We start from the raw sequence: 20,816 nt of genomic DNA, 5'->3' as shown, positions 1-20,816 counted from the left end.
CTTTAGTCCTCTATGACAGTAAACTGAATATCTTTGGGTTGTGGACAAAACAAGATGGCATGTTTCACTATTTTCTGACATTTTATAGACTTGATGGAGCTGCTGAATAAGAGGAAGAGAGCCTGCAGGGACGGGGACGGCGTGCAGAGGGAGCTGAAAGTGAAGCTGAGGAGGACCGAGGAATCATACAGGAAACAGCTGGAGAGCAAATTCCAGAAACCACGCGTGGGATTTCTGGTCAGGAATGAAAAAGATTAGGAGCTTCAAAGGTGAAGGGGGAACATGTTCTTCAACAGGTTCAGCACAGAACCCTCAGCTGCCTCCTCCTCCTCCTCCCTGCCCCCACAGCTGCTTCCCTCTCAAACCTCCCTGGCGATCAAGACAGCAGACTCAAACTGTGCCTTCCCTCACCACCCAACCCCCACCATGGACTTCAGCATAGCGCCATTGACACCTCCCCCCTGTGTCAAGAAACACTGAGGCCCCCTCTACACCTCCCGCCCGCCACCCGCGTCTCTGTTTCCAGCAGTCAAGTGAAAAATCTGCAAGACCGGATGCTATCAGCCCCAGAGACCAGCTATGTGCTACTGGGGCTCTTTAACCTTAGCCTGAGCCAGGAGAAGTTTCAAGAAGAAATCCTGCCTGGTTCCTCTACTTAAAGAAATCTTCTCCATCTGCCCTCAATGAATATAGACCGCTTGATTACATGATGGACAGACTACAGTTTGTGCGGCTGAGCAGGTGGTTAGCAACCCTGCATGCCTCAGACTTCCAGTAACTTCCAAACTACTCACTACAGTCCTGTCATCTGCAGAAATGTTCACATGACTCTGCAGTTGTGGGGTGTGTCAGTGGTGGACTGAGTACAGGGAAGTGGTGGACCGCTTTGTGGCATGGTGTGGGGAACAACCATGTCCTTTTTAAATGTAACCAAGACAAGGGAGATGGCTGTGGATTTTAGGAGGATCAGGACTACGTGAAACACTATTTCCATCCTGGGAGAAGAGGTGGAGGGCTGCAGATACCTGAGCGTTCACCTTGACAACAAACCGGACTGTAAATGTAACACTGAGGCTGTCGGCAGGAAGGGACAGAGCAGACTCTTCTACCAGTCTGTTGTGACAAGTCCATTTTACTTTGCAGCCATCTGTTGGGGCAGCAGCTTCAGAGTCGGCGACTCTATGAAACTGAACGGACTGATAAAGAAGGCGAGCTCTGTGCTGGGGACTGACCTGGAGCCACTACAGTTGGTGGTGGGTGTGGAGAGAAGGATGTTGCACAAGTTGCACAACATAATGCACAACACTACAACCCCCCTACACAACACGCTGGTCGGACAACAGTGTGTCTTCAGTCGGAGGCGCCTTCAGCTCTGCTATATATGGAAATTCACACACACACTTCATTGTGTGTTTTTGTAAGCTATGTGTGTTTTTTCATTTCATGTGATAGCTGCTGTAACATTGAAATTTCCTTTTGGGGATAAATAAAGTATCTATCTGTCTGTCTGTCTAATTGCAGCCCTAATATGAAGACATCAACTTTGATTCTGGGAAATTATTGCGGTCATTTTTCACTATTTTCTGACATTTTATAGACCAAAGAACTAACTGATTAATCAATAAAATAACCTTACGATTTATCCATATGTAATTCTGAAAGTAATCGTTTTTTGCAGCTCTAAATAAGAACACAATATCATTTTAGTATACAGGCACTTTTTTAGGGATACATTTTTTCAGTTTGTACCTTGAAGTTAGTCATATTTATTGCGTAAAAGCTTTATACAGTATAATATAAAAAGTATGTTTTTTATCAATGAAATAATGGTTATTAATATGAAATATGTGCCTTAATAACAAGTTAAAAACGGACATAAACTCAAATGTCAGCAGCAGTTTTTCTCCACCGGCTGTTTGACAGCAACCCCACGTGCTCACTCTGTTTACATTCTGCGAAGGGAGCACGCGGCTTTCCCGGCTCGCTGCCTCATTGGCTGAGCGTCACAGAGGCCCCACCCACAGGCGGAGCGCTCACGCGGAAGCCGTTTTTGTGCCGCGAAAAAAATGCAAAAATCTCTGCAAAGTGAAGAAATTACCGAGTGTTTCCGGTGTTAGTTAGTTTCTGTGCGTTTACCGAATCGTTAAAGTTTAACCGGAACGTATAGAAAGTCGTGTTTACATCAAAAAACATTCTTACGATACGGTATCCGTTAAAAATGAATGTAAGCTCCGGTTAAACTACGTGAAAACGCCGTTAAATCGCGTCCTGACGCTTCTAAAATACACTAAAACGAAGATGAGAGTATTTTAACACCATTTAAACCGTTTTGTTGTGTTCGTTTCTGAAATTATCGGTTCATATTTAAACATTTAGCGCGTTTCTGTTAACCGGGAACGGGCATGCGCAGTGGGTAGCGGCAGGCAGATGCGGATATAAGGATTGGCGCCGGCGCCACAGCTGATCCATTCATTCATTCTTCACTGAGAAGGTAAGACCTCGGAGCCGCAGAGCACATTTAAACTTATTTATGTGGTTTTAAAACATATTTCAGCTGTTGAAGCTTTTCTGTTGTTTATATTGTGAGTTTAGAAATCGATTCTGACTTTTTTTCTAGCGTAGTTTCGTGATTAGTGGATTTAAATCTGGACAACCGAGGGACTGCATCCATAACTCAGCTTCTAACTTGTATTTTACATTATTTTAAGCTATTTCCACTGCTTGAATAATCTATCTTCCTTGTCTTTACTAATTGAAGTTCATCCTGAGTGTGCTTTTACCGAAAACTTTGAGTTTTAGTGGAGTTCATCTGTACAAACATGGAGGCGGCGCTTCTAACTTTAAAACTATCTAAAGTGTTTTTTCAGCTTGTCCTTTGCTCTGTTGCCTCTTTTCCTGCATCAAGCAAGTATCCAGCACTTTGCATGTAAACCCTGTGGATCACCAGTTTATCTGCATATCGGGGTTAGCTGGTTATTGTTGACCTAGTTAGCAGTTACCGGGCTAAGTTTGCTAATTACAGTAGCTCCCCTCCACAACTTAGCCTCGCTGTTGACTCGGTTTTGAAGCACTTATTGGACTTTGAGAAGCTTGAGGTGGAAATATGTAGCTCCCATGAGTTTCTTCTAGCAGTGGAGGATGGTATAAAGTCGATATGGCTGCGTTTTAGCGGTATTTTCCACTAGTTTTCCCCCCGCAGACCTGGAGGAGGTCCGGGGAGGCAGGACTCAAATCCTCCCGCTTTAGCGCTGCGGAAATTGGCGCGTCTTTGAGTTTCAATCCTTGAATAAACTTCATATTTTGGCGTTTTCACACAGTCAAAGTACACCAGAGCTGCTCGGAGACGTGTGCTTTGTCGCTGGATGTGATGAAATAGCGTTGAAATGCGGTATTTTTTGAGCTTTTTTTGTTTGAAATCGAGGGAACAACCAGCCCCCCTCCCTTTTGCCTGCAGTTGCCACACTAGCTCTGAGAAGTTGGCAGGCTAGTTTGGCTCTTATTTAACACACGGTTATATCTGTTTTACCTGCTTATGATACAGTTTGTGCTTCATGGTCTTCCCTTGTATAGTTTCAGCCTGGTCAGTCGGCTATTATTGCGTTTATGGAGCTATTCTGGCTCCATTTATTCATGGTCACAAGCTAATCTGTATCTGTTATCTAAGCTAGCCAGCTCAGAAGTTGGTACCCAGCCTGTAAACTGATGTTTTGTGATATTTTTGTCTTTCCTGGACTTTCTAGGAGCTTGTTTGGTTCTTTATAACGTTATATTAACTATTTTACTCGGTGTTGTGTTATTACAGGCTTATACCACCTCACATGAGTAACATATATAACATGTTGAGTGTTTGGGATGATTAGGCCCAGTAGCTCCAGAACATGGCCTCATGAGGTCTTGAAATGGTTTCAGTAGACTTGTTTTAATTGAATCTTCTGGTCTCATCATCTTACATAAGATACAGTTAATCCTTTTTAAAAGTTTCTTTCTGTCATAAACATTAAAGTTATCTAAATCTAATGATTCTCTCTCTTTTTTTGTCTTTGCAGCGGAGCCATAAATTCAGTCAACATCATGTCCAGACGCAGGTAAGAATCTCTTTACAGTGGTGGTCTTGGGGGGCCAACAGGGGTCCTCGCTCTATAAAGAGGATTAGGAGGGTTAAGGTTGGGCAACATGGCTGAAAATATGAGCATAATATAGATTAATCTATATATTCAGATAAATATCACAACATGGTTCATGTCTTGCAAGATGAGGAGGAATCAAACCTGATGTTTGATGCAGATATGAAATGTTCTGCATTACATTAAGTGAACAGATAAATGATATTAGTCCATAGTTCAGGGTCATTATTGTTTTATTGATTTATTAATTTCAGTCGTGTGTAAATCGATCTGATCGTTGCAGCTCAGCTTACAGCTGTTGGCTTCATCAAACTCACTGAAAACAATCAATAAAACTAGTTTTATAAATAAAGTTTTACAAAAAATGGCACTAAAGGAAATCAAAGTGTTGTTTCTGACAATATTCTTCTTTTTTTGTTTACAATAACATTTACCTTTGACATCATTCATCCGGCCTCTAATAACAGACTGTGTTATTTCCTGTGTGACATATCTGATGTTTGAAGCCGAACCTGTGATGTAATTTTATATATATATTTCTTCTTTTACTTCAGCGATCGCATCACACTGCAAGCCAGAGATTCAAACACACCTGAGCCGACTGTGAGAGGCCCCCTGAGGAAAAGGAAGTCAGAGGTTTGTGTCTCGTTCGGTATTTGTGACCTTCGTCGAACAGAAGGATGATCTTAAACACACGCAGAGTGACATCGTAGCCTAAGTTTGACGTGTTGTTAGTTTCATCTTTATCACATGTCGTCTCTGTCTGTCGGCTCACTGGTTTATTTCTTTCTTTCTTTCTTCAGCCCTCCAAGAAGAAGCTACAACCTGCCACCAAGAAACAAAGCTATGAAATACAGGTCAGTGTGTCCACATGTGTGTGTAGCTGATAAGAGATGAGACGGGGACGTATGTGTGTGTGTTACTAGTTTATTATCTGTGTTTGGTGCCTCCTCCCTCCCACTGCATCCTGCCCTGCCCTGATGTATATTGTTAGCTTGAGTATTTTCATCAGTTTTCAGTGTGAAAGTTTCATAGTTTCCTCTATTGAGAGCCTCCATTTTGTCCTCCAGTTCATGTGTCATATTCTGCATTTTTATGTATTTTTGTGAGTCTTTACCCTCGTCTTATGTCTTCTTCTATGTGTTGGATAATAGAAGTTTAAGTCAGATTTAACAGAATTGTCTCAATGACCTGAACAAGAAAGTTAAAATGATTCAGGAGATTTTTAGCAGCAGCAGAAATCTGCAGCAACTTTACCTTCTTTTCACCACAAGGTGTCACTAGTGAACTCTATAATACTTCTTTAAATTTGAGATGTTTTTTGTTCCCTTTTTAAGCACTTCTGGATTGTTTTAAATGTCTTCAGTACGATCCCTTTGTCACCCTTTGCTGTGCTTCGTTCATGCGCTACATTAAACCACATTAGAGCTGCAACAGTTCATTGATTGATTGTTATTTTTCAGCTAAAATACTAAAACAGATGTTTTCAACTTCCTCACATGAGGAGATTTGATGTTTTATTTTGTTTAGATGAAAGTAAACTGAATATTTTGAACACATTTTAGACATTTTTCTCTGTTTTTGGACAATTTATAGACTTAAATGATTAATCAGTTAGTTGAGAAAATATATTGTTTGTAGAGTTTTATAAAGCTACAGGTAACATATGAAAAAGAGAATAAAAGTAAAATGGCGCCCGACCGCTAAAGATGAAGGATCTCACACATGTAGACGTATCAGACAGTAGATAGTAAGACAAGTCTGTTATAGATTATCACAGATGATATTTATCAGTTTGATGGATTCATTGTTTTAATCAGAAATATAAAATATCAGCAGACGGATTCTCTCTGTTGATCAGATTTGTGGTTTAAAGCTTGTTGTGTTTGATCTCTGTTGTCTTTATTGATCTTCATGTGTTTGTTTGTTTGTTGTTGTTGTTTTCAGAAGTGTTGGTCAGAGGACGGAGCGAGTCCCTGCGTCCTCATAGAAACTCCTCACAAAGAACTGGAGCCTGCAGACCCGTCGAGCTTCAAGCAGTACAGATTCAAAAACCTCTTCATCAAGGCCTCGCCCATCCCTCGTCTCAGGTCTGTTTCTACAACCGTCGACACTTCACACCCGACTCTGTATTCACCGTTAATGATCTGAACTCATCCGGTTTCATGTTTTCATCTCATGTGACACAAACACTTAAATTAAATGATTTTAACATTAAAGCTTCACATGTTTTAATGTAAAGAAGTAAATCTGACTGTAATTAGATGTTTTCAACTCTTTATTTAAAGTTTTTGTCTGTTTTTGAACGTGAAGTTTGAGCTTTTAGTACGAACATTTCTAAAACTCAGGTTTTTCCTCAAAACTTTAATATTTCCTCACAAATATAGTTTGAATCACAGTTTGAAGTATTTAAGACTGCAGTTAACTATTGATTATTATTTTTGTCTTTAAAATGGTGAAACTGTAACTCGGTTAATTCTTCTGTCAAATATCTAAAGTTGGTCAGTTTACTGTCATGTAGGACAAAGAAAAGCTTCAAATCTTCAGACTTGAGAAGCTTCAACCAGAAACATGACAATCAATCATTTCATTGATCAAAGTATTTCATCTCTGCAGCTTAAAGATTAAAAGAGTTTCGATGCTTCAGTTCTTCTTAAGTCAGTGTTGATAATAGAAACATGAAGAATAAATGTGTTTTTTATATCCAGTTAAATGAAACTAAAATGTTTAATCTCCTGTTTGATCTCCAGTTGGGCCAGTTCAGACGACGTTTGGATCAAAATGCTCAACAAGGAGCTGAAGTACGTTCATGATAAGAGTTACCTGCAGCGGCATCCCAAACTGCAGCCCAAGATGAGAGCCATCCTGCTGGACTGGCTGCTGGAGGTCAGACGTCACTCAAATATCATTATTATTGTTATTATTCAAATATTAAACAAAGGGTCTGATGGTTTCACTGGTTTAACTGGTTTAACTGTGTTTGTGCAGGTGAGCGAGGTTTACAGCCTCCACCGGCAGACGGCCTACCTCGCTCAGGACTTCTTCGACCGCTTCATGCTGACTCAGCAGAACGTCAACAAGGATTACCTGCAGCTCATCGGCATCACCACGCTCTTCATCGCCTCCAAGATAGAGGTGAGTCCCTCCTCTTCCTCGCCGTCCCGCCACGACTCACATACACGCCAGACGAATTAATTTATAGAAATATTCTGCAACTTTATATCACAAGAAGTTTAAACGTCGACGTAATTGATTTCTCTCAATGTTTCTGGTATTTTAATTCATCAGACCATCATGTGACTGACTCAGTTTATATAAGACACATGTTTTAATCACTGAGGTCACATGACAATCAGCAGAAACATAAACAGTCCACAGAGGAATCTTTTAGATCTTTTTATTCACATCCAACCATCAGCTCTAAACGAAAACGTTTCTTCTTCTTCTTCTCTTCAGGAGATTTATCCTCCTAAAATCTGTGAGTTCGCCTACGTGACGGACGGCGCCTGCGACATGTGGGACATCCAGTGCACCGAGCTGCACATCCTGAAGGTACCGAACACTCTGAGAACTCATCAGTTACATCACGGTTACATGAATGTAACATAACATATCTAAATGATCACTCTGTTACACACCAGGTCGTATTAAAGTGTCCGTGTTTCATTATCAGTTGATCTTTAATGCTCGTTATAATTCATAGTGACTCTTTAAATAGTTTGTATTTTTTTCCACATTAGAGAAGCTCAAACCAGTAAATATTTGACATTTTGGCTTAAACTGAATCAGAACATTAGAGCTGCAGTGATTTAATGGATTAACAGAAAATGAATCTGCAGCCATTTTGATGATTGAATAATTGTTTCAGTCAGTTTATTTTAAAACAAAATGTCAAATTTGCTGGTTTCAGCTTCTTTTTAATGTTTTTCTTTGTCAAACTTGATCATAAACTGAATACTGGACTGTTTGGATAAAATATGACACACATGTCATATTTAACTGATAAATTTATAACAGGTTTTCACAATCTTATGACATTTTGACAAAACAATCAATCAAAATGATTCGGCAACAACTAATAATCATTTCTGCTCTAAAGTTATATTTTGCACTGCAGAAATGATGAAAATTAAACTTGAATTTTGAACATTTGGAAAGACACACCACTTCTGAAAAAAGTTAAATTTACATCTGATCATCATCTAAGCAGCAGCTCTGTGTGTGTTTTCCATTAACTGATGATATTAATGTGTTTGTTTGTCGTCCTGCAGGCGTTGGACTGGAATCTGTGTCCAGAGACGCCGATCTCCTGGTTGAAGCTTTACGTTCAGGTGGAGGCTCAGACGGACGGAGAGAACTTCCTGGTTCCACAGTTTCCTCAGGAAACCTACATCCAGATCACACAGGTGAGAAAACACAACCTGTTCACACCCGCATCACTAACTCACTCATCCAATCAGAGACAAACTGACCTTTGACCTCTTGTGTTTCAGCTGTTAGACGTGTGTATGATGGACATCAACTCGTTGGACTACAGCTACAGCGTTCTCGCTGCAGCCGCCTTCTGCCACTTCTCCACCTTCGACGTCGTTCATAAAGTCTCAGGTACGTTTGATTTTCTCACCTGCACGTCTGTTTACCGTCACAAGTCTCCAGAGTGTGAACATTGAGAGGATTTGCTGTTCTTGCTGCCTCTCTGGCCTCCTGCCGGCAGCATCGTTGACTAACCGGCTGTGTGTTTGTGTGTCAGGTCTGACGTGGGAGAGCGTCGCTCCTTGTTTCCGGTGGATGACTCCCTTCATGGACACGCTGCGATCTGAACCCAAACCTCAGCTCAAGAACTTCACCAAAGTCAAAGCCGACGACCGACACAACATCCAGACACACGTGGCCTATCTGGACCTGCTGGTAAGATCACAGACCGGCACACAGACCGGCACACAGACCGGCACACAGACAGTCCAGAACACAACAACATGGTTTCTGTTGCAACATTTCACTTGTTGCTGTTTCAGATATTTTTCCAACACGTTACTTTGAGGATTAAAGTTTTGACTGTTGTTAAATTGACTCATTTGATCGACTAGTTCTAAGTGAGATGATGATCAGTTGATGTTCAGTCTCAACTTTTCATGTTTGAGTTTTCACACAACTCATCAGCTGTTTAAATCTAACAGATAAACAAACCCAACAACCTCCTCATGTTAAAGCAGCCGTCAGACTCACATGTTCGTACGTTTTCTGAAAGTTATTGATCACAGTAATTATCTGAACTGAGATCTTTGTCACTTATCTGAATAAAGATCAATTCAAAAGTTCATCTGAAGCTGCAGTTTAGTTCCTGCAGTAAATCAAACCAGTATCTTCTGTTCTGTTACTATATTTGAGTTTAATAAGAAGAATTTAGTACTAAAGACTTTAATCATTCCATCCTTCCAGAGTTAAAATTAGACCTGCAGTTATATTTCATTAACGATTTAATCTGCAGGTTAACATTAAACTAACTGTCACAGTTTATGACGGTAAATTGAATATTTTAAAACTGACAAACACAAATGAGACTTTGAGACGCTGCAGCCAGAAACAATTATTGGATTCTCAAAATATCTGCTGATTAAATTCCTGTTGATCAGCTTTAATTTGTTCTTGTGGCTCATTAAGACTTTAAAAACTTAACAAAGGTTAGAAACTCAGAAAGTTGAGTGATTAGAAAACTCTTTAAATATCAGCAAAGTGAATAAAAACGTCTTCAGAGGCTCCAATGTGAAGCAGCGACTAAACTGAAAACAGAAGACTCGTTATTCTCATCACAAGAATATAAAACTGTTGAACATATTAACGTGTCGTTCTGGTTAAACCTGTGATTAATGTGTGATTCTGTTCAGTGTTTGTTTTAATATTAAAGTTTCTCAGCCGACTGAATAATTCTGCATTTTAAAGCTTCTTGTTTTTATAATAATTTGTGACTAAAGTTGAAATTTCTACTTTTCCTTCCTGCAGAGAAAAGCTCACGAGCGTCGGATCGACAGCCCCGACTGTCAGCTGTCACCGGCCCCCGTGGGCGCCATCCTGACTCCGCCCAACAGCACAGAGAAACCGGCCAATCCCTGAGCAGCAGCAGCAGCAGAGCAGCGAGGCGCGCTACCTCTACACACCCGAAGTGACGGACGAACCTCTCGGAGCTCCGTCAGCTCCCGAACCGACGGCGCAGGATTCTAGGAAACGCCACACTTCCTGTAGCAGATGTTATTGTTTTTAAACACTAAATCTGAACTTTGATTCCTTTCAGTCTAAAAAAAAAATGACAAATATGGAGATTATCAGGGATCAAAGTTCTGTCAGGTAACCAGATTGTTTTAACTATTTTCTGTTTGTTTAACAGATTTTATTTTATTTTTTTGCCTAAAGTAGAGACTGGACTCTACTGATGTGAAGTAGAGAAGAAACAGAAACATTTCATACCCGTCAGGTGTTAACTGGGAGTTTTACTGGTGCTTTTCTTAAAAATTTGAAGCTTAAAAGGCTTTCAAATGGTGCTTCAGTCAGATTCTCAGGAAAATGGAAATGAAGAAGAATCATTTTCTACATTTTTAGTACAAACTCATTCTGCTCTGAACTGAGGAACTTTAGTTTAGTTTTATTAATTTAAAACCCCTTTGAATATTGTGTGTAAATGTGCGTATTTACACTGGTTACGTTTCTCCCCCCCCCGAGAGGACCAATGATTTATCTTCCACAGATCACGGCGGCGGCGTTGTCGTGGTGATATGAGCCATAAGAGTAATCAGTCAGAACCTGCAGCTCAACGTTTGTGGCTCGATAATATAATTCTTAGTTTTATTGTTACATTCCTGAGAAACTTGACGTGTGTTTTGTAGGGAAACTTCCTACAATTGTGTAAAGTTTGATTTTTCATTTAAGTGCTTGTATTTATTGATAAGCCTTAGTATGTACGTGTTCATATGTATAAAAAACAAAACAAAAGAATCTTTCAGTGATGATTGAGCTCAGTTTGATCACTGCCAAAGGCAAAAAGCTATCTGTGATTTTTTGCTGTGTGACACCTGTTTGAATTACAGTTCCTTTATTAAATGTTGTACACTAGCTTGTCCTCTTCTTAGTGCCTTTTTTAAATAAGCCAACATGAACTGTACAGCTATTTAATTTAAGCTGGACGAGCCAAAAAGGCTGTTGAGATGAAACAAACCTGTGACTGTAAATCTGAAGTTTCCACAGCTGACGGAGACACTGCAGTGAAAACAAAGTGAACCATGTAAAACTGTATGTAGATGCTGAAGAATGTATGTGTTTTTGTAAATAGAACAATTCAGAAATGTGTAATTTTCTTTTATATTGGAATGTTTTAAATAAACAAAACAAAGTGAGACGAGAGTTTCGGTCTGTTTGTTAAACGTTCATCTGCTGAAAGAGTTCGTCTTTAGATAACGCGAGTATCTACAAGCAGGAAGTGACATCACAACTAGTTTGTTGCAGCTCTGATTGGCTCCAATTAGTCAGCTGACAGGAAGTTAATCTACAAGTCTTCTGATAATTATTTTAGTCTTTTATTTTAAAGAAAAATGCCAAATATTTTCTGGTTGTAGCTTCTCATGTGCCACATAGTTAACTGTAAATAATATTTACATATTCAGAGATCCTGGATTTTTGATGAGGGAGAAGGAGGAGATTCTGTTTTAAGGATTTTAACGAGGTAATTGAACTATTCTTTGTGGAAAAACCACATTAGACACATTATTATACAAAGTCGAGTATTTTATATACTTATTAAAACATGTCTGGAGGGGATCTTAAACTGCTGGACCAGCGGTGGAAGAAGTATTCAGATCCTTTACTGGAGTAAAAGTATCAATACTACAATATAAAAATACTCCATTACAAGTAAAAGTCCTGCATGAAAAATCTACATAAGTATTAGTAGTAAAATGTACTTAAAGTATTAAAGTAAAACTACTGGATTTGCAGAAAATCAGACTGTGACTGATATATTAAATACATTTAACAGTATTGATGAGTCAGTGTATCAGCAGTGTTGTAGCTGCTGGAGGTACAGCTGGTTTGAACTGGTTTATAAGGAGCTGGTATGAACTGGTTTATAAGGAGCTGGTTTGAACTGGTTTATTAGGAGCTGGTTTGAACTGGTTTATAAGGAGCTGGTTTGAACTGGTTTATTAGGAGCTGGTTTGAACTGGTTTATAAGGAGCTGGTTTGAACTGGTTTATTAGGAGCTGGTTTGAACTGGTTTATAAGGAGCTGGTTTGAACTGGTTTATAAGGAGCTGGTTTGAACTGGTTTATTAGGAGCTGGTTTGAACTGGTTTATAAAGAGCTGGTTTTAACTGGTTTATAAGGGTCATAAAAGAAATCTGAGGGGTTTTGAGATGATAGATTGGGAAGGAGAGAAGAAAGAACAAAGTTCTGTTACATAAATTGAATTAATATTTCAGAACTTTGTGTTTTTGTGAAATATTGGACAGTTTTACCTCTTCGGGCCTCAAACTGTTATTTATTTGAAACCATGTGGGGAAAATGTCTCTTTAGTGGAACTTTAAACAGCTTTATAATCTCCATTTAACTGCATCAAACTCAAAACTAGTTTGATAAAACTGATTTTATTCTGAAATGTGTAAGTCAAAGTGAAGGATTTTGCCTAAAACTGAACTTTTTAGCAGTTTGATAAATAGTTTTTATTCTTAAGAGATAAAAGTTTAAAAATAAGAGATAAAAATTCAAAAAACTATTTACGAACTTAAGTCCAAAACTGGACTTTTAGCAGTTTGATAAATCAGGTTGCTGGTTAACTAACTAGCCAGTAAACTGTAATAGTGATGTAAGTGTAACAGTATAATAGTGTAACAGTACAATAGTGTAACAGTGTAATAGTGTAACAGTACAATAGTGTAACAGCGTAACAGCATAATAGTGTAACAGTATAATAGTGTAACTAACAGTGTAATAGTGTAACAGTATAATAGTGTAACAGTGTAACAGTACAATAGTGTAACAGTATAATAGTGTAACAGTGTAATAGTGTAACAGTGTAATAGTGTAACAGTGTGATAGTGTAACAGTGTAATAGTGTAACAGTGTAACAGTACAATAGTGTAACAGTATAATAGTGTAACAGTGTAATAGTGTAACAGTGTAACAGTACAATAGTGTAACAGTATAATAGTGTAACAGTGTAATAGTGTAACAGTGTGATAGTGTAACAGTGTGATAGTGTAACAGTGTAACAGTACAATAGTGTAACAGTATAATAGTGTAACAGTGTAATAGTGTAAAAGTATAATAGTGTAACAGTGTAATAGTGTAACAGTGTAATAGTGTAACAGTATAATAGTGTAACAGTGTAACAGTGTAACAGTGTAACAGTATAATAGTGTAACAGTGTAATAGTGTAACAGTGTAACAGTGTAATAGTGTAACAGTGTAACAGTGTAATAGTGTAACAGTATAATAGTGTAACAGTGTAATAGTATAATAGTGTAACAGTGTAATAGTGTAACAGTATAATAGTGATCCTGCTCTGCAGAGATGAGTCGCTGCAGAAAAACAGCTTCTCAGTTTAGTGAGAAAAGTTCAGTTCACCAGTTTGAGAGAAAACAAAGAAGAGTTTCACTATGAGGAAAGAAAAACACTCAAGTGCTAATGAGGAAAAACACTGAAACACAAGAAGTGTCAGAGCACACACACACACACACGCGCACACACACACACACACACACACACACACACACACACACACACACACACACATGCGCACATGCGCACACACGCACACACAAAAGGCTGAATAGTGACTGTGGCTTTCACCTCTGTGTTTTGGCGGGTTGGCATTCCTGTCTACGAGTGTGTGTGTGTGTGTGTGTGTGTGTGTGTGTGTGTGTGTGTGTGTGTGTGTGTGTGTGTGTGAGTGTGTGTGTGTGTGTGTGAGATATATAGGGTATCTTGGCGGACAGGGGCCCACCCGTATGTTCCCCCCTCTTAAGAAACTCATGTAGGGTGAGTGTATTGTCTCAGCCTGGGAAAGCGTGGCCCCAACCTCCACACACACACACACTTATATACACACACAAACACACACACACACTTATACACACACACACACAAACACACACACACGGGTTGTGTAATCTCCTCCAGCTTGAAGAATAGAGCTCACTTCATTTTAAAGATGACAACGTCTAATTACTTTACTCACTTTTTATCTGCACATTGATCACCACATTCTCTTAACTTTAATCTGTTAAATTTAACTTGCGTATTTTTATTTATAAATGTTGCACAAATGTTAATAACTGTATTCTCTGTCTATCAGTATTTGTTTATCTCTTTGCAGTTTTTGTAAATCTGCACATTTTTTGACCCTCTGTTTTTTTCTTTAAATGTGTTTTTTGTGTATAAACTTTATTTATTGTAAAAACTTCACCCAAACGCCTTCCTTAACATTTAAAAATGAAATTATTTATCTGTGGGCTGTTTCTAAAGATTTACAGTAAGAACCAATGGGCTTGAAGCTGAGAGCCAATAATATAACACATTGTTAATATTGTATTTTAATGGGATTTATTGATTATAAGAAAAATATTGAAGAGTTGTGGAATGTAACTAAGTACATTTACTCAAAGTACTTACGCTCAAGTACAGTATGTAAAAATTATGACTTTATAAAATATCTATTTATACGACCAAACAGTATAAGTTTTATAGCAAAGGACAGGAAGTAATAAGCTCCACTTTAACAACATGAACACGCTGCAATAAATCAGTATAAATATTCCAGTAAAAACAATTATTATTATCATTATTATTATTATTATTATTACATACAACAATTATGTATTATGTATACATTTTGAGTACATTTTGCCGCTAATACTTCTGTACTGGATAATGCAGTATTTTTTGTAGTATTTTTATTCTGCTGCATTGCTACTTTTTCTTAAATTAAAGATCTCAGCTTTTAATTTCAGTTATTGCTAAAATAATCCATTAATCAATCAATAAATCCACAGATAAATAATTAGTGATAACTGATCAATTAAAAGTCACTAATCCAAAAAAAAAGCTGCATTAGCTGGTTTCAGTTTCCTCACTGTGAGGATTTGTTGATATGTGAGAACAGATGTAATGATAACAGAATGAAAACATCTGTTTGTAAAGTGGTTTCCACTTTAAACTGGATAGTTTCTGTCTAAATAAAGCAATTAATTAATACACTGTTAATATATATATTGCTATTTTATATAATATTGTTATTTATATTGCTGTTGTTTAAGCCCATCGTACCTGTTCTCCAAGTAGAACGTATCAGCATCAATTTCAACACTTTTGACATTTCCTGGAAAAAATAGTTAATTATCCAAACATATCACCATTTTTATGTTGTTGTTTGATCTTTTTAGGATGTAAATCATTCTTTTTTTCTTGTGTACTTTAGAAAAGCTGCGTCGATTCTGAGCGGAAAGATAAAATATCACCAAACTAAACTGATGATCAGAGTGAGTGTTGAGCTGAATGATGAACTCAGACAGACTGAGGCCTCCCCTCCTCTTATAGAGGTCAAAGACAATACAGAACAACCAGACACAAGCTGCTGCGACCCCCAACACACACACACACACACACACACACACACACACACACACACACACACACTCACACACACTCACACACACTCACACACACACACACACACACACACACACACACACAGTTGTGGGGACTCTAACAAAACGTCCATAACCTTAGTAGTGAACACAACTCTGACACATTATCATCTTTTAAGTTGATAGGTTGAACTTGTCAGCAAACATCCAGCAGTTACGGAGCAACATTATCATTCATGTGGAGTCGTGTTTCTGTCCACCTGGTGAATGTAAGTCCAATATTCACTCTCTTTTAGCTCTTGTTTTTACTCTCTACCAACTCCTGAGGGAAATATCTGGCTCTTTAGCTGCTAAATGCTCCACTATGTTCACCAGCTAGTCTACAGCTAACTGTGTCTGTTTGCCGTTTGGTCCTGAGCAGGTAGTGTACAGCGGCTTTTTACAGCTTCTTCTCTGTAAACGGCTGCCTGCTGCGACCCAAAACGACGCTATGAGAGCGCTGAGAGTGAACCAAAACAGTAAAGTTGTAGGTTCGTCACTGCAAGCACATACACTGACAGCTTGGACGTTTTAATATAAAACTAAACCATCAAACCTTTTTAAATACAGGAAGATCGAACAAAATGTCCTCAAGGTCTCACATGTGGTCCTCACAAAGATAGAAATACAAGAACACACACACACAGCTGCGTCACAGCTGACCTCCATTCATTATCTGTAACAATGCATATGCTTCATGTCACTTCGATGTCCACTGTGTGTGTATGTGTGTATGTGTGTGTGTGTGTTTTAGGGGTCAGAGGTCATCTTCCCAAGCAAACGCTGACTCAGTATATATGAACACATTAAGGAGCGAGAGCAGCGTCCGTCTCTCTAAAAACACACTTTCTCCTCATAAATTATTCATCTAAACTCAATCCTGTCCTTCCTGTTCTTCCCAAAGTTCACAAACCAACATCCACAGTTTAATAAATGTTCTGAACATGAAAAACTACAGATTCAAGTTTCATTCCTGACCGACCTGTTGGATCTACATCAGTAATTAAAATACACTTTTATTACTTTCTAACAACATAATAAAAATTTATACGTATTTTGTATTTTTTAGTAATTTTACAGTGCGTTGAATTCAGTTTCCTAAAAAAAACGTCTTTTTTCCTGTAGACATTTTAGACGATGATGTTAGTTATAAAATGTTTTTGTATGTGACTGCTGGCCATCATACATTTACATAAACTAAAACTAAAACAACTTCATTCATTCAAATATCATTTTAAATATTTCAGCACTTGGTGCCATTTGTATAATTGTGGAGGAAATGACCACTGAATTTTTGCTTTGTGAGATTTTGAGTTTAGAGTTTTACATATTAAAGCTCAGCTGTGATTATTGATCCTAAAATACTGTAAAATACTGTAAAATACTGTAAACAGTCAGCGAGTAAAACAGAAAATCATCCAGTCCAGGAATGAAATATTAACTTTATCTATAAACCTCCACACATCATACTAACTGTATAATTTATGTACTATATATATATACTGGTGTCCCAGTAGACAAAAAGATCAACATATTTAATACTTGAATACTTTGTTCCTTTAGTGCATTTTTATGTTGTTTTTTTTTTAATTTTTGTGATTACATTACTTTAAATTTTTTTTCTATTTGAAATTCTATTATTCATTCTAACAAGTTTTGATTAAAGGAAAATAATTCATGTGTATATTTTTATTTTTATTACTAATATTACATTAGTGTCTGCGTTGAATTCAGTTTCCTAAAAAAAAAAAAACCTTAGAAGATATTAAAAGTATATATATATTTTTACATATTTTCTCCTTCCTGCTGTGAGCAGTAATGTTAGTTATAAAATGTTTGTTGTTATTCAAACTAAAACTACGTCATTTAAAATATTTTCCTTTTTACAGGAGATATTTAAAGATAAATCAAAATGTTTGCTGTGAAAAAGCTTCTAAACTTCTTTTTCTGTTGTTGCTGTTTGTATGATCTTTAATGAAATTACCATTGAATACTAAGTTTTGATGGGAATTAATAAAATAAATATTGATTAAACTACAACAATGAAGATTAATAATGTTGAATTCTCTGAGATTTTGGTTTAAAATTAGAACATTTTGTATTTAGAGTTTTGCATCTTAAATGTGAAAATTGAGCCAAAGAAACAAAAATACTGTAAAAAAACAAAAGAGAGACACATTTAGTCTTCTGTAATCTCAGGAGTTACCACATGGTGGCACTGCTGCCTCATATAAGGAAATATTAATACTAATCATCTACTGCATAGATTAAACACAACTTTGTCACATAATACAAGTTCAATAAAATGCAGTTTTGCATCCAACCGAAAGTGTAAATAGTAGAATAAGGTGCTGATGAGGTGAAATTTACAGGTGAGAATACATGTGATATAAAAGGTTATAAATATGAAATATATACAGATAATAAAAGAAGATGCTGACGAGGCAAAATTCACAGATAAACTGCAGGAGACAAAGATGGAGGCAAATGCTGCCAATTAAAGCCCATGAATATGAAAGGAGAGTGAGGGAGTTTTATTTATTTATTTATTGTTATTTTGATTCTATGATTTTATTATTTGTCTGTTTTATTTCTCTGCCCTGTATGAAGTGCTCAATAAACAAATAAAGATTATTATCAGTATTATTTAGTTATCAAGGATCTTTTTTGTTGTGTAAAGCATCTTTGAGTATCTGTAAAAGTGCTCTATAAATAAAAAAATATACATTATTATTATTATATTACTTAAAACTTGTCCTAATGTAACATTTAGAAGTTTTATACAAACATCTGATTAATGGTTTATAACCCAATATAATGCAGATATAAGTGTTTATTATTGTGCAGTATTTGTCAGCAGTTATAATTTCTCCCGTGTATTGCAGTAAAAGTACATAAGTATTATGAGCTTGATGTAGTTAAAGTATTGCAGTAAAAGTACATAAGTATTATGAGCTTGATGTAGTTAAAGTATTGCAGTAAAAGTATATAAGTATTATGAGCTTGATGTAGTTAAAGTATTGCAGTAAAAGTACATAAGTATTATGAGCTTGATGTAGTTAAAGTATTGCAGTAAAAGTACATAAGTATTATGAGCTTGATGTAGTTAAAGTATTGCAGTAAAAGTACATAAGTATTATGAGCTTGATGTAGTTAAAGTATTGCAGTAAAAGTACATAAGTATTATGAGCTTGATGTAGTTAAAGTATTGCAGTAAAAGTACATAAGTATTATGAGCTTGATGTAGTTAAAGTATTGCAGTAAAAGTAGTGGTTTGGTCCCTCTGACTGATATATTATTATATATGACATCATTAGATTATTAATAGTGAAGCATCAGTGTTAGAGCAGCATGTTACTGTTGTAGCTGCTGGAGGTGGAGCTAGTTTACACTACTTTATATACAGTTAGCTAGTTTAGTCCAGTGGTTCCCAACCTAGGGGTCGGGCCCCTCAAAAGGGTCAGCAGATAAATCTGAGGGGTGGTGAGATGATTAATGGGAGAGGAAAGAAGAAAAAACAAAGTTCTGATACACAAATCTGTTTTCAGTTTTTGGACTTTTTCTCTAATCTTTGATTTTTGCTGAAATATTGGATCATTTGAACATTTATTGAAATGAAAGCATGTGAGAAGTTTAGAGGGAAAAATCACTATTTGGTGGAGCTGTTAACAACTCATAGACATGTGAAATGTGACCCCGACTACACACTGCTTTTTGTAAGACGTCAAAAGACAAAAAGGTTGGAAACCACTGGTTTCATCTTTAACAATGTGTTGTATTTTAAAAGCTTGTTATATTATCCATTGTGTCAAATCTTCATCTGAAAAGTAACTAAAGCTGTCAAATAAATGTAGTGGAGTAGAAAGTACAATATTTCCCTCTGAAATGTAGTGGAGTGGAACAGAACTAAAGCATGAATCAAGTTTTTGGGGAAAAAGTCATTTTTATTAAAAGTCATATACAAAAGGAATATTTCATGTTAGGTTGCTATAAAACGTCCATATATACATCATATCATACAGATCAACACGTTACACTCTCAGTCTCATAAATGTGTGTGTGTGTGTGTGAATTCAACACATTCACACACACACACATATTAAACTGCTTTAAAAACATTGGATTTACAACAAACATCACCAGATGTGGCGCACAGGACGGTTCAGACAACATCTGGAGCTTCACATCAGCTTATAAAAAGACACCTGTGTAAAATCCATTTGGATGCATAGCTTTGAGTACAACACTTTGAGGACTCACTCTTTTTTTTTTTTATTCAGATACCAGAAGAGAAATTAAAACACTAGTTGAATGTGTTGTACGGAGTCCTGGCAGCGCCTGCGGAGAAAAAAACCCACAAGCCTGAAGAGTTTTTATGATCTGGATGAATCTGAACGTTTTTACAGTAAAAAATCTGATGAATTCTGTTAAATTGCGAGAATAGATTATTAAATTAAGAGCATGTTTTACTAAATCGAGAGAACAAATTAGTTATTTTTGTCTCCGTGGCTCCTCCAGGGCTCCGTAGTGTTGCAACAAAAACCTGGAAAATATCTTTTTGGAAAATTCTGTTTTCATCCAAATATCTCAGGACTTCAAATATAAATATTCTGACTTTTGGATCGAAATAAGCAAAGATTTTTTTAAAATTTCTGCAATTCATAAAACCCTCAAAATATAGATGATGTGTCCATTTTACTGGCTGAAGATTGAGTTACGCACTTATCATCTTCTAAAAGACTCACTTTTATCAAATAACTGAGTTTAAAATCTCTGGTTGTACTCTTTGCTTCTTCTCTCCGTATAAAACTACATTCATAAGGCGGCGTGACGACAACAACAAACGTAGCTGAGAGGAAGGCTGGGAAACAACTAACCGCTCCGCCCGCAAAATAACTAAATACTGCGTCACGTTTTTTTTCTGCTTTACTCTAAAAAAAAAAATCACATTTTTGGCTGGTTGAGAAGCGGAAAGAAAGTTTGTGTCCTGCTTGTTTTGGTCCTCAGAGACGTCATGTGAATCA

General features: G+C 37.1%; 1 protein-coding gene across 3 annotated transcripts; it reads left to right on the top strand.

The window, feature by feature from the left end:
- The first annotated feature begins 2,043 nt into the window (after positions 1-2,043).
- ccne2 (cyclin E2) lies at positions 2,044-11,509 on the top strand. 3 transcript variants are annotated; one of them, XM_067600399.1, is made up of 12 exons: positions 2,044-2,491; positions 4,047-4,085; positions 4,679-4,760; positions 4,928-4,981; positions 6,072-6,214; positions 6,875-7,010; positions 7,113-7,259; positions 7,581-7,676; positions 8,396-8,530; positions 8,618-8,729; positions 8,875-9,032; positions 10,125-11,509. In XM_067600399.1, the coding sequence occupies exons 2-12, from the start codon at positions 4,072-4,074 to the stop codon at positions 10,233-10,235; spliced, it is 1,188 nt and encodes a 395-aa protein (XP_067456500.1). In that variant the 5' UTR covers positions 2,044-2,491; positions 4,047-4,071; the 3' UTR covers positions 10,236-11,509. The 3 variants fall into 3 exon arrangements, with proteins under 3 accessions (XP_067456500.1, XP_067456501.1, XP_067456499.1); XM_067600400.1 differs by lacking the exon at positions 2,044-2,491 and adding an exon at positions 2,942-2,964; XM_067600398.1 differs by lacking the exon at positions 2,044-2,491 and adding an exon at positions 3,537-3,580.
- The last annotated feature ends 9,307 nt before the right edge of the window (positions 11,510-20,816 follow it).

The sequence above is a fragment of the Thunnus thynnus genome, chromosome 10 (assembly GCF_963924715.1).
Source record: "Thunnus thynnus chromosome 10, fThuThy2.1, whole genome shotgun sequence".
NCBI lineage: Eukaryota > Metazoa > Chordata > Actinopteri > Scombriformes > Scombridae > Thunnus > Thunnus thynnus.
This window is presented reverse-complemented; position numbering and strand designations above follow the sequence as displayed.

Coding starts and splice junctions, on each gene's coding strand:
- ccne2 (XM_067600398.1), top strand. CDS start 3,552: ATGGTCTTCCCTTGTATAGTTTCAGCCTG. Junction 7,011..7,112: donor TGCTGGACTGGCTGCTGGAG/GTCAGACGTCAC, acceptor GTGTTTGTGCAG/GTGAGCGAGGTTTACAGCCT. Junction 7,260..7,580: donor TCATCGCCTCCAAGATAGAG/GTGAGTCCCTCC, acceptor TCTTCTCTTCAG/GAGATTTATCCTCCTAAAAT.